The following is a 14,366-nucleotide window of genomic DNA, read 5'->3' as shown; positions in this document are numbered from 1 at the left end:
CTCTTAACAGATGATTTGTCTATAGACATTGTTTTTAAATACCTGGATATAGCACAGATAATACTGTTGTATTGCATAATGCAAACATTAAACAAATGAAATCTATTTTCAAAGTCAGTGAGAGTTAAAAAATTTCCTTCATTGTTTAAGAAATCACAAACACTTTTAACACCATTTTTATACCAGGTCTTTATAAACATTACTTTATTTCCCATTTTTATATTGGGATTATACCAGACAGGTAAATTCAGATACTTAGTTTTCATATATGAATTGTTATCGAGTGTCTTCATGTAAAATAGCCATGAATTAAACACATCTTTCCAAAAATCATTATTTTTTACAATCAAACAAGATACAAACTCTTCACCAAAATCAAAAAGTTTAGTCAATATGTCTTTACCATTTATTGTCGAAAAAATATCAAACCATGGTTGATTGCTTTTTGTTAATCTTTTAATCCAGGAACTCTTAAGAGAGATAATAAAGTTATTTATATCCAACATTTTTAATCCTCCTTGTAAAAAATCTTGAGTAATAATTTTTCTTTTTACTTTATCACATTTTGATTTCCATATAAACTCAAATATTTCTCTGTTCAATAGTGACAAGGTTTCTTTATTTGGATTTGGTAAGGATATAAAAAAATGGTTAAGTTTTGGTAAAATCAATGTTTTCAGCACCATGACTCTTCCAATAGGAGTAAGAATTCTTCTTCTCCATTGTTGAATTAATGCTTTGATTTTTGGTATTTGAACATTATAGTTAATATCAATAATTTTATCTAGTTCTACTGAAAAATTAATTCCAAGTAAATTGAAAGTTGTGCAACCCCATTCAAGTTTCCAACGAGAATGGTGAAAAACTTGATTAGAGAATTTTTTTGAACCTATCCAAACAATTTTTGTTTTTGAGCTGTTAATTTTAAGTCCTGTGAACTTTGAGAAAAAATCAATTGTATCTAATGCTGCAAAAAGTGATTCAGGTGAACCATCAAGGGCAAGCCAGGTATCATCTGCATATTGAGATATTTTATGCTCTGTCTTGTTAATTACAATTCCTTTAATGCTTTGATTTTGTTTAATCATTATTGCAAGAATTTCTGCACAAAGAAGAAACAGATATGGTGCTACAGGATCTCCCTGACGACATCCTCTTTGGATATTAAACTGTTCAGATAAAAATCCACATTGAAGAACAGATGCACAAAATTCTGTATTTAAAATTGTTACCCATTCAATAATGTTTTTACCGAATCCAAAAAATTCTAATACTTTATACACAAAGGTCCAGGATATTGAATCAAAAGCTTTTTCAAAATCTATAAGTACAAGCAACCCCGGTATATTTCTAGATTCAGTGTAAGCCATAAGATCATAAAGAAATCTGGTATTTTCACCTATGTATCTTCCTTTTAAAAAGCCAAGTTGAGTATTTGATATAATATTGTCCAGGGTGGATCTTATTCTATAACTAATACAACCTGATATAAGTTTATAAAACACATTTAAAAGTGTAATAGGCCGCCAATTTTTCAGAAATTCTCTTGGCTTATCACCTTTTGGTAAGCATGTAATTATCCCTAGTCTTTGAGAGATAGGGAGTTCTTTTTTCTGAAATACATCATTTATGGCAGGTACTATTAAATGTTTCAAATCTGACCAAAAAAATTTAAAAAATTCAGCAGTGAAACCATCACTTCCCGGTGATTTATTGTTTTTCATATTTTTTAACACCTGTAAGACTTCATTTTCCATAATATTTCCCTCAAGTGATTTGGCAACATGATTATCAAGTTTTGGAACCTCAGTAACTGTAATAATTTCTGCCAGATCTATATCGAGAAGTTCTGTGTCTGCAGAAGTATACAGTGATTTGTAATACATCCTAATTCTGTTTAAAATTTCTGATTGATTGTAAATTACCTCGTTGTCTGTTTTAATCTTTTTGATAATCTTATTTAAATAGTTACGGGATTCTAGTTTACAAAAGTATTGTGTGTGTGGTCTTTATTTCTCCACAGGACTTATACTGAGCCAATTTAAAGACAGATGATACAAAAAAATGGATGCCTGGATTGGTACATTTTTTTGACATATTTTGGTTGTAAATGATGTGTATAATGAATTTCTAAAATATTGAGAAATTGTAAACTTTCTGTGATGTTCACAATTCTACCTTGCTGCAACCATCCTTATTAATCTGTACAACTTGTTGTCACTTGATATCCCATTATTGTGAAACTTTGGATGTAAAATTCAAATCTGTGTGGTCAAACTTATTCATTTCACTTGATATATAAATATGACTTAAATTGTTATTTTCAAGACTTTGATAAAAGTTTGTTTTTGTCATCTGTCCTTAAGCCAAACTTGCTTAGTAAATGGGGCCAAATTAAGGGATAAAATGAGAAAAAAATCTTGAAATATATTAACAATGTGAGTATAAAGGTGAGTATTGTGTCCCATGAGCCTCTTTTTCTTTAGCTTTTGTTTTTTTTTTAAGAACAAATGTTTCACACAAGTCTCTTGCAGTTGAGAAATATCTCTTTCTCTAAAAAAAACTTGTAAGCTTTGTTGGTAATCAGTTCTTATTAACCTAAATGCACTTTTTGGCCATATGGTGGTTACATAACTGTTGTAAAATAACCCAGAAGTGGTGTGTCACCTCTTGTTTTATTGCAGACGCCACATGCCAGCAAGTCTGCCTTCTGCAGGAACTGCTGCGAAATCCCCCACAATGCCTCATCAATACCTGTCAGTCCGTCTTTTGTGATGGTAATTGGTCGTCAAAAGACAAGTGCACAAAAAAGACATGAAGTGCACAAAAATGAGAGAAGGTTTACAAGCCAAGTCACCAGGGAGGGCTGGGGAGGTTATTCACCCTAATGTAGAGCTGACGAGTCATTCCTTGTGTGAGAAATCTATTCCCTTAGAGTAACCTGACTATAATATCATATATTTAAATATCCATCCATTTGACAAACCTGCCAACTTTGGGGCATAATGATCTTTTAAAAATTTAAATGTACTTTGAATTAATGTTTCACAGTAAGTAAATATAGGCACTGAATAGATACCCTGTATTTTGTTAAAAAAAAAGGAGGGGGATTGTTTTAATTTTGAGGGTGGAAATGTAACTAACATATGATAAAGATCCAAATGTGATCCTCAAAATCCTATTTTTGTGAGTTCACAGAAAATAGGGGATGCATTTTTGCTATTTTTTTCTTCATTTTTGTAATTAACATGACAAAATTCCTCCATGGCAGAAAAGTTTTAGGTGGTTAACCATCACTGCAGTTGCCAGCTGTAGTTTGCAAGTAAAATATGACTGGCCTTCTCCTTGGGTGATAAAGTTCGACCATGGCAGGCCGTTTGATGAGTTCCATTCCGACATCCTGAGTGGGAGTTCCCAATTTCAGCATGGCAAAGCACAGTTAAATATTTATTCCTGATAAACACAGATTTTACGCTAATTAGACCAGTATAAACTATATTGAGAAGATCACGAATGGTAAACTTTACGAAAACTGGAAAACAAATTTATCCTTTTTTTTCTGCCTTTTTTTCACCTTTGTATAAGGTTTTTAGACATGGAAAGGATTTTTAAAGTCTGTCAAACAAGGGAGGTTAAATTATTGTTGATTTTATCAATTTGCAGTGTCATCCTTGTTTCGACTATAATATGACATCTGACGTACGTTCAGTAATTAAACAGATGTTTACAGTTCTATTAAGACCATTTTATTCATTCATGGGGTTGTTCTTTTTAATTTAAAATGGAACACATGTTCTAAAAGGACTCTGCACCTATAGTAGTGCTAAGTTTACTGTTAGCAAATAAAAGTGTCAAGTTGCCATAGACATAATTATAGAGGAAAAAAAAAAGATGTTTATTGCCATGCAATATGGCACTTTATTGTTTAACTTCATCATCTTCATGCATAATGCTTATAATAAAGTTATGAATGAAAAAGTTGAAATAGAAAATGACATGGATTTGCACTGGTAAAACAATTGGCATATATATAATATGTGTGTACCTAATACATGTATATGCGAAGGGCAAAAGCAACTGTATGTATTGTCAACATAAACCTTGTGCAGCTCTTCTTTATCTGGAGGTATGAAAAACCTACACTAAATGGTGATAATGAGTGAGCCTCTTTAAAACAATTATAGATACTTTTAATTATAGAGGTATACATCTGGTGTATGACAGGTTCTTTCTCCAGTCAGATGAGGCTTTACAGGAATTGTACTACGTACACCTCTCTCCTCAAAATTGCTTTTGAGTCAAATGCTTAGAGAAGCACATGAAAGAGTTATACATATTGTGTGGATGAGATCCTAAAAGATAAAATGAATAGCTAAGGGTACAAAACATACCTTAAACTATATGTCTTCACACATTTTTCCGTTATTTCCCAATCATGGCATGGAGCACACGGTGGGTGTGACCGGTCGGCAGGGGATGCTCACTCCTCCATGGCACCTGATCCCACCTCTGATGTTTTATAGGTTCATGTTTGCTCTGCTCCTTAATTTGTATTGTTAAGTGGACTTTTGAGCTTGATTACTGTTCATTATCTCCATATATTTCATGTATTTAACTCAACACTGGATTTTTGAGAAAAATGTGTAAGCTTACTTCATTGATATGTGATTAAGTCACCATCTTGCAATGATGTACATGTAATAGTTTTCATCTTTAACATGCAGACTTTTTTTTTTAAAAATTAAACTGTACATATCTATTGTGGTTCTGATGCTTGTAAAATCTATCTCCTATTGTGGAAAGAACACAGTCTGTTAAGTTGATAGTATGAACCTAAAATGAACCTCATGTGATGGTTTATCACATTGTTTTTCTCTAGTTAGCTCCTGGGTAAGCATACCAACTTAACTAATATACCCAGTTGTTTGGTGTGTAAACAGAATTGAAGTTATTGATGACTAGGACATTCTATATACTACCAATCTGTTGGCAAGATCACACAGTTAAATGTCTGTGTGTTCTACAGGATTTGACCATAAGTGTTGTGTACGTAAAACAGACGGGTTCTATAAGTACAGTAAAACACACTTATAACAAAGTGGCAGGGATGGACAATTTTGCTTCATTTTAAGCATAATTCGTTATTTACGTTAAGTTTACAATATATTTTAAAGTCATGGGGAATGAAAATCACTTCACTGTAAGCATCAATTCATTATACACTTGTTCGCTATAAGCGTGTTTTACTGTATACTGTAGATTCCTTATTTTACGCGAGTACTTAATATTGCGAAATGGCCCAAGGGCGTCAAATCGCGAGAACAATAATTCGCGAATGGGTGATTTATCTAGAGATTTTCCATACATTAAAGCACCATAAAAATAAAAGCGAGTAATTTTATTTCGCGAGTGGTGCTTATCGCGTAATTACGCGATAATTAATTCCTCGCGTATATTTAGGAATCTACAGTATTTGATGAGAGGGTGTTCTGTTACACTGGATGTTGTGTACAGTGGATTAGCAAAAGGGGTAGGAAGTGGGTGAGTAGTGGTAAGAGGAAGGGGGTGAGTAGTGGTAAGAGGGAGGGGTGAGTAGTGGTAAGAGGAAGGGGTGAGTAGTGGTATTAGGAGGGGGTGAGTATAGTGGTAAGAGGAAGGGGATGAGTATAGTGGTAAGAGGAAGGGTGAGTAATGGTAAGAGGAAGGGGGTGAGTATAGTGGTAAGAGAAAGGGGGTGAGTAGTGGTAAGAGGAAAGGGGTGAGTAGTGGTAAGAGGAAGGGGTGAGTATAGTGGTAAGAGGAAGGGGGTGAGTAGTGGTAAGAGGAAGGGGTGAGTATAGTGGTAAGAGGAAGGGGGTGAGTAGTGGTAAGAGGAAGGGGGGGAGTAATGGTAAGAGGAAGGGGTGAGTATAGTGGTAAGAGGAAGGGGGTGAGTAGTGGTAAGAGGAAGGGGGCGAGTAGTGGTATGAGGAAGGGGTGAGTAGTGGTAAGAGGAAGGGGTGAGTAGTGGTATTAGGAGGAGGTGAGTATAGTGGTAAGAGGAAGGGGATGAGTGTAGTGGTAAGAGGAAGGGGGTGAGTAATGGTAAGAGGAAGGGGTGAGTATAGTGGTAAGAGAAAGGGGGTGAGTAGTGGTAAGAGGAAGGGGTGATTATAGTGGTAAGAGGAAGGGGGTGAGTAGTGGTAAGAGGAAGGGGTAAGTATAGTGGTAAGAGGAAGGGGGTGAGTAGTGGTAAGAGGAAGGGGGTGAGAATTGGTAAGAGGAAGGGGTGAGTATAGTGGTAAGAGGAAGGGGGCGAGTAGTGGTATGAGGAAGGGGTGAGTATAATGGTAAGAGGAAGGGGGTGAGTAGTGGTAAGAGGAAGGGGTGAGTATATTGGTAAGAGAAAGGGGGTGAGTAGTGGTAAGAGGAAGGGGTGAGTAGTGGTAAGAGGAAGGGGTGAGTAATGGTAAGAGGAAGGGGTGAGTAATGGTAAGAGGAAGGGGGTGAGTAGTGGTAAGAGGAAGGGGTGAGTATAGTGGTAAGAGGAAGGGGGTGAATAGTTACTTCTATGACACAACACCCATTGTGTACATGGGATGGAGGGGGATCTTTTGCCTCACCATTAAGCAAGCCATATAGCTACCTTTTTTGTGCAGGCAACTGCATTTAGACACAAAAGTTAGAAAATTTTTGAATGAAAATTCATGGTTAATATGGCTATAATCCTGTATACCTAAATATTACCCTTGTGATAATGTAAAGAGGACGACAGTTTTGCTAACTAGGAGACAGTTGTTTGCTTTAATAACAGTGATGAGGTGGAAATGGTTCATTTGGTGCTGTTCAAAATTATTTTTTTCATTGGAATTAGACACTAAGAAGATAATTTAGGGTAATTTGCTGGTGTTTGTATTCTTAAAAATGTCATTTTTTTCTCTTGGCAATACATGTACATGTACTGATCACATGTAATAGAGGACTAGAGGATTCTAAGTAATGGTTATAAAACATACGCATGCTGTGCATTATTTGAATGTTAACGAGTGCAGTTGTAATTTAAGTCCATGATGTAGCATCCTTGAATTAAATATGGAACACTTGTCACTCTCTCAGTTATGATATTATGTTACATCTGGAATTGAATACTTGAAATTGATGGTTCTGTATGCCTGTATGCATTAGAACACAAGGTTATGATGGATAGGAGATCCTAATGTGGTCAATTATATCAGAAATTGATTTTTAGGTTGCTAGATATTGTACCTCGGCAATAATTATGATGGATCGTCATTTGTCCTATGAATGAGGGAATGTTAAAGTCAGAGAATATGAATTCTTAATTGTAATGCTGTATCAATTAAATTATCATATTTCATGGTAGGATTTCCCGGAATTCTGTCAGCAAATTTCTACATACACCATATGAATTTGGCTAAATGTGTAAGAAACCGTTTATTTATTGGTTATTGTTTGTATTTTGTTTGTTTTCTTTCTCTTTTCTGTATTTATGTTTTTGTTTTTTAATTTTTTTTTATGCTAAATTAAATTAACCAACAAATTCACATGAACTACTGTTCTTAATCCCACTCTTCCCACTCACCCCACCCCACCCCCATCCCCTGGCCACCCCACCCTTGAAGAAAAAAGAGGTTTACTGACTCAGTAGGATCAGTGATATTTATGAAAGTTTTCTTTTCAAAAGAAAAAAATTCCTATCATTTTAAAAAAAAAAATATTTGACCACACTTCTCTTGAAATGATTAAAATACAGTGGAGCCTAGATAATCCGGACTCTTCACCTTCTGTACAATGGTTATGGGGAACAATTTATATTTAGATATTTAATTAATAAAAGTATGTTTCAGTATTCTGGATGCTTCATGAAGTTGGACAATTTGTTCAGGAACAAAATTGTCTGGATTAACCAGGTTAGACTGTATTAAAAGAAAACGTAGATCACATATATTAAATATATTTTAGAATTCATATCAGGAAAATGTAGCATTAGTAACAGAGTGTATTTTTTTCTTTCTTTTTTAACGTTTCTGTGGAAGATTTTGATTAATGGTTTGGGATGTTAGCTAATTTTTCAGCTATGACAGAAATATTTTCATTAATGGGATACTGGAATAAAACTCTCCTAATGCGGCACATGTTATCTGTTTGTCATGTAAGTCTAAATGGTAACTTTTCTCCTGTGACAGATACTGCTTGTAAAATTCTCGTTAACTCTGACAAAAATAAGGCAGGTTTTAATTGTCAGAAAAACAGGTTCTTAATGTATCATATAAGATTAAAAGAAAAGTACATATGTTCTAATTCTTGGAAAGTATAATGGTTCTTAATAAAGCCATTTTTATGTCTAGTTGTAGTCTTAATCAGGGGTACAACATTATGGCTGAATAGTATCTAATTCATTCCCTGATACTTAGACATTCAACAATATCAATTTAGATTAAAAGACTTTAGTTTCCTATTAATTAAAATTGAAAACACCAAAGAATTAGACTATATATAAATGTTTTGTTTTTTTTTGATGATTGAGAAAAACATTGCACTTATCATATTTCCTTAGATGAGTTTTTTATGGTGAACAAAAGAATTGAAGAAAAGAAAGAATAATACATGAAAATGTATCAACCCCCACATCCCCCCCCCCCACACACACACACACACATACACACTAACACACAAAATTGTGATTATTCTTCAATTAAGTTTTGAAAAACAAAAATAAAATGTTTTTGTTCTTTCTGTAGTATGTGTTAGAGAGTTGCTGTTATGTACATTTTATTAAATTCCCTTCTTCTTCAGGTATTCAGATAAGGATTATTGAGCTTCACTTATAACCAGTTAGTGTTCAGAAATCACTATAAAGATCCCGACTTCCAACTTTTTTACTTTCTTGTACATTTTAGCTGTCACCTTGGTGAGTGACATAATATATGCCATATTCCTGGCATTGCTATCTGCATCCCCCATGTTTTCGAAGCAAATCCGTACAAGGGCAAAATTGCATGGAATGATGCATTAAGGGATGCACATATAACTACTAGACTTACTTTAGAAGCTGCATATGACCTACATTTTCTGGAAATGACCTATATTTTTTGGAGAAGTGACCTACAGGGTCAAGTTTTTTTTTATCAAACTTGCATATCAACAGTTATATATATATATATATATATATATATATATATATATATATATATATATATATATATATATATATATATATATATATATATATATATATATATATATATATATATATATATATATATATATATATATATTTATTCTTTATTCATGCAGTTGCTGTAAAAGAAGTTTTACTAGAGCCATTTGATGACAAATTTACCAAATGTATGATATGTAGAACATTCACTTGGTACATGTATTTCCCTGCTTCTAGGTGACTTTCATTTAGGCAAGTTTTAAAATCTTTAATTATCTTTGTTCAATACTTGTTCTTAAACCTAGGCTAATTAACTTTAATAAAGTTCCTGAATGACTTCAATTTTTTTTTTATTATTTATTTATTTTTTTTTTTTTTACATTTTTAAGCACATATGACTGTCAAAGAATTTTAAAAATGACATCACAAATCCCCCTCCCCAACCCACCCCCCAAAAATATTTCAGACTTTAATGCACAGATGTAAATATTGTTGCATAGGTCTATTTTTAAAAAAAAATAAAAATAAAAAATATATTTATACGCATATTTATTTATCACATTTTAATTAATAAGGATGCTAGCATTTTTTTTCTTCAGACACATAAAAACACCACATTAATCATGTCTTTTTTACTATAGATGTTCTTGTCATCATAGATCTCTATGATATCATACTTAAGTAAATGTTATTCAGTCGATAAGTAAATTCAAAATTATTTTTCAATATACAGGGACAAATTAGACCCTTTATGGGCCTTATATGTTATCCCATCTACGTTGGTGGTTTATAGATAGAACATAATTAAAATCGTTAATAAAACTGTACAGTCAGGTAGAAACAGAAACATCGTTAAAACCTAATGAGTGATGAGTATCTACGTAGTCGTGATTAAATCGAGAAATTTGAAATCTGGAGAATGTTTCCTCCGAGAGTTTCAACTTCAAAGTCTGATAACTATGTCTTTGGAAATATCCTCTTGGATATCAGTAAGACCCGAGACTCATTTACAGAGCATAAAGACCATGTTTACAACTAATAGCACTCTGACTAGGTAGACAATTAGTAGGGTCGGGCATCGTTTTATGATAGGGTTTGTTTCTCTTAATGAATGATTAGAACTTTGTCATTTCTTATGCCTTAACCTCAAAGCAGTAATCTGCATGCAATCTCATAGCTTATTAAGACTATGGTTAATATTATGATCATGATAAAGGAAGTCTAGAAGTAGATGTTTTTGTATATAAAGTTTGTGTTTGTATTTTCAGGTGTTGCTATTCAGCATTGCATCAGCCATTTACCTGTTTTTCTTTAGGTAAGTATATTGCAGAAGGCTATACATATTATCAACAGAAAAAGAACAAATCTCTGACACAAGTATTTATGTATCTTTTTTTCTTTGAAAGGAGGGTGGGGGATGGGGGAGGGTCAATGGACAATGAGTTGAGCGATTTCTTTATATGTCTGTCTATCAGTTCTCTTTCCTCTCTTGAATTTCACACTTTAGGAGTTATAATCAAAGATTTGAGAAATATATTTCAAACATACGAAAAAGTCGAAGGATGATATGGACAAATGGAAAATGAGAGAGAGAGAGATAGAGGAGTGTAAATTTAGGATGACATTCATTGTTTAGATGTGGTAGATGGCTCCCTAACTATTTGGCAGTACGTGCAGATGTAAAATTGTGTTACAAGAAACTAATATGACACATGTCAGGTTGTCAGGTATTTTTGGTCAAAAACATCTGCGGCATGCCAGAACTTTGGTACACCATGACTTAGGACCAATGTGAGAGGGTTTCCGTTATGATCTACAAGCTTGGCTCCCTTTTGTCTGTGAACTTCTGGCTTTTGTATAGAGGCATTCATATTTCCAGCTCCACCTGTGTGTATTATCTGTCCCCATTTGTAGATAAATGTTCATTTAAACTTGACCATTTATCATCCTGTGTAACTTTATCAAACCAAAACACCAAGTCAGGGGAAAATTTCTGTCATGTTTGTCGGACCCCACAACACCTTAATCAGAGAACTAGATGTATATAAACATGGTCATAATAGCTAATTCCTCAGTTGTTACTTGCCATCATTATGGTATAAACACTCAACACATCTTTATACCATAGCAAAGACAACATTCCAGGCAGAAACACAAGTCCCCATGGCACAAGGTGGAAACTGCCATCTTCTGGGGAAAGGGAGATAAATCTAATTGCACAAATTGGAAAAAAGGGAAAAAATTACCTCTAGCAATTGTGTTGAGGGAAAAAAAAATCTCTTCAATTATTTACTGCTTTGCATTCTCCTTGGTTTTATGACTGTAATTTTGACGACATTAATTATTGACATGTTAAGAAGAACGGAACAGAATATTATGATAGGTGGGAAATGATAATTGAATGTAGAAAATCTCTGGATATAAAAATCCATGAAATAGTCACATATTGATTAGTATGAGGTATGACTGAAGTTTTTAGATATTTATTTGTGGAGATGGAATTTGTAGCAGTCAATGATTAGTTGGTATAGAGTTGGTTATCCATCATAGTACCGATTATCTACAGGCGTTTTGACATTTGTCATATTTTCTCGTAAGATCAGGTACTTTTGAATTTCCTTTTCATTTGGTATTATTTTGGAAAAGTCATGATAAGAGAGGAATTTTTGCACCCATTTCCTCCCCAAACTGTAAATAGGGGACAATTAAGAGGCTCATTTTGAAAAAAATTAATCATTATCAAATTCATAATGTAGTTAATCTTTATAAAAGAAAATTCATAAATGACATTTCTAGAGAAGAAAATTAATGAAAGAGGCATAATGTTGATACAATTATATAAGGGGGAATCCGATTCCTTAGTCTCAAATTATTGACATTTAAAGTACACTTAGCCATTTTCTTTTGACAGAGGTGTATTAATTTACACCTGATAAACACCCAGGTCTTATTGCAATCCTAGTTTATGAATTATTTTTCGCTAATCCCTTGCATTTCTTTCATATTTTGATTAATTTAATGAGATTTCACATTTTATTGTTTGGCTGAAAAATAGGGATAGGATCTGTTTTCCTGGCCATTTTGAATTGTCTGCACCTAACTTTTTGACAGCCAGCAAATTTTTGTCAGATCTCAAGTGCATGATAGATGGATTTTCTTTCAGTTGAGTTTCGACCTGTGACTGAAATAAATTCTTAAGCTTTTTGCAATCGATTGAATCCTTAATATTGTCTTGGAATCTTTGAATGCTTTCCCATGAGGCCGGGTTTTTTCTGACTGCCAGGTGTGTTCGATCAGTTGACAGTCATTAGAATCATGTTCTCTTCCTGCTGCTCTTTCAAGTGCTTGATTTCAATGCTTTTATTACTTTGAAGATGTTTTCCTAATTTTCCGTGTGTTGACAGTTTTGCTGGTTTTGTTTATTTCTTGTCTGGGTTTTGGTGGTTAATGAACAGTGTTCATTTTTTAAAATCAATCATCAGTGCATGTGTGAAATTCTATGTTTTTTTGTCCTACCATAAGTAAATACTTAAGAGTACATTATACTATTACGCAGGGTCTTTGTTAACTGTGCTCACAAGAGTTTTAACGTTTAAGAGAATGTGTAAGTTAAAAAGTTTGCTAAATGTTCAGATAGTAGCAGGCTAAATCTACAAGTAAAATGTGTGTTCAAGAGATTTGTGTTTTATGTCCCCTTAATTGAAGATTCAGGGACATGTATGGTTTTTGGTCTGTCCATCCATCTGTCAGTTTGTCTGTTTATCTGTTTATTTGTTTGTTAGCAAAAAAATTAACCTTACACTTAACTTTTGAGTGATTGGTGCTAGAGCTTTCATATTTCACATGTGTATTCCTTGTGACAAGACCTTTCTTTAACTACCAACATTTCTTTCCTCTAGAGGTGTTCACTTGAGATAGAGTGTAATATGGTGATCGAGTGAGTATTATAGTACATGAGACCAGGGAAAAAAGATAAGGTAATGGGACTGCATAGAGGGACTTCAAATTGATTAGTAATGACACATCCATTGATAACAGGTCTATGCCAGAGAAAAAAGACAGCCAAAATCTCAGTTCAAAACACACTGAGTCCCCCCTTTGATCGCTGGTACTTCTAATGACAAGTTTTAATCTCACAGTGATGGGAGCGTGGCGACAGATCAGAAACAAGGAATTCTGGGTAGATTTTTCTGTCCACTTGTCCAAGTCTTAAAGTACTGGCATGGAACACGCTACCCAGATATTTGGGGCTCTCCATCTGAAGGAGCTCTCCTATATATGAAGAGCAGGTTTATCGCTGGGGCCTTTGGAATTCTGGGAACTCCTAGGGTCAGAGAGCAGTGTGCACAGAGACAAATGAATTTCACATAGGCAAATAAATCACGGAATTTGTAGTCTTTATTCAAAATTTTTAGACAAAACTCTATTAGTATTGGCCCAAGTGAAGTAGATTTGAGAAAAGTTAAGAAATTTCAATTGCTGGATATTTTGGTAACCTTGATACAATTTGTCTTTAATAACTTCATACTAGTAGTTGGGACATATAGGTAAAATCATACGGGTGAAAATGTGGAAAAAATTTGCCTCTTGTACATGTTGTATGTACTTTGTTTTGTCTTCAGAATAAGGGGGAAGGGGTATTGATATTGGTTCATCTGTCTGTCCACTTTTTAAACTAAACCATGATGAAAGTCACAGTGGTTCAAAAAGGATCTTGTCAAGTACACAAACACATCATTATTTTCAACAAAGACTTGTAACCTCAAATTTTTATGGTTTCTCAGAAATGTGACATCAAAGATACAGCCTTAAAGCTTACAATTTTATTGTTATGGTGTTGAGAGACCCCCGAAAAAGGACAAAACATGCATTAATGTAGCAGTAGGGTAATGTTTAAGGTGGCGCATTTGGTCATGTTTTCCTGTTAATGTGCATTTGCAACTTCATTTTTCACGAGAGTGCAAATATTTCTTCCACACGACTGTCGGCATTCCGTGGAAACGTGGAAGCAACAGCAGCGTTTTTCACTGTCAAGTGGCATGTTTACAAACCCAAGCAGACAAAACCAGATCAAGTCCGGGAAATTTAGGAACCTCCATATAATTTTGTTTGAAAATTTGGATTAACTTCAAGTGGAAAAGTGAAAAAGTTTGGTCCATTTATCTTTGAATAAACATGTGTTGATGGTTGTAAAGGTGTAGGGCTG

At 34.0% G+C, this 14,366-nt stretch overlaps 1 protein-coding gene across 2 annotated transcripts in view; it reads left to right on the top strand.

Annotated features, from left to right (window-relative positions):
* Positions 1 to 14,366, top strand: part of LOC133185298 (transmembrane protein 135-like) — a 65,428-nt gene that overhangs the window by 29,996 nt on the left and 21,066 nt on the right. For both annotated transcript variants that reach the window (XM_061320428.1, XM_061320429.1), the window contains exon 6: positions 10,429 to 10,475. In XM_061320428.1, the coding sequence (XP_061176412.1) occupies positions 10,429 to 10,475 (47 nt within the window). The remainder of the gene's footprint in view (positions 1 to 10,428; positions 10,476 to 14,366) is intronic.

This window comes from Saccostrea echinata, unplaced genomic scaffold (genome assembly GCF_033153115.1).
Source record: "Saccostrea echinata isolate AGI-Se365-2 ecotype Australia unplaced genomic scaffold, CSIRO_AGI_Sech_v1 ptg000012l, whole genome shotgun sequence".
Taxonomy (NCBI): Eukaryota; Metazoa; Mollusca; class Bivalvia; order Ostreida; family Ostreidae; genus Saccostrea; species Saccostrea echinata.
Note: the sequence above shows the minus strand (reverse complement) of the source record. Positions and strands in the feature narration are given on the sequence as shown.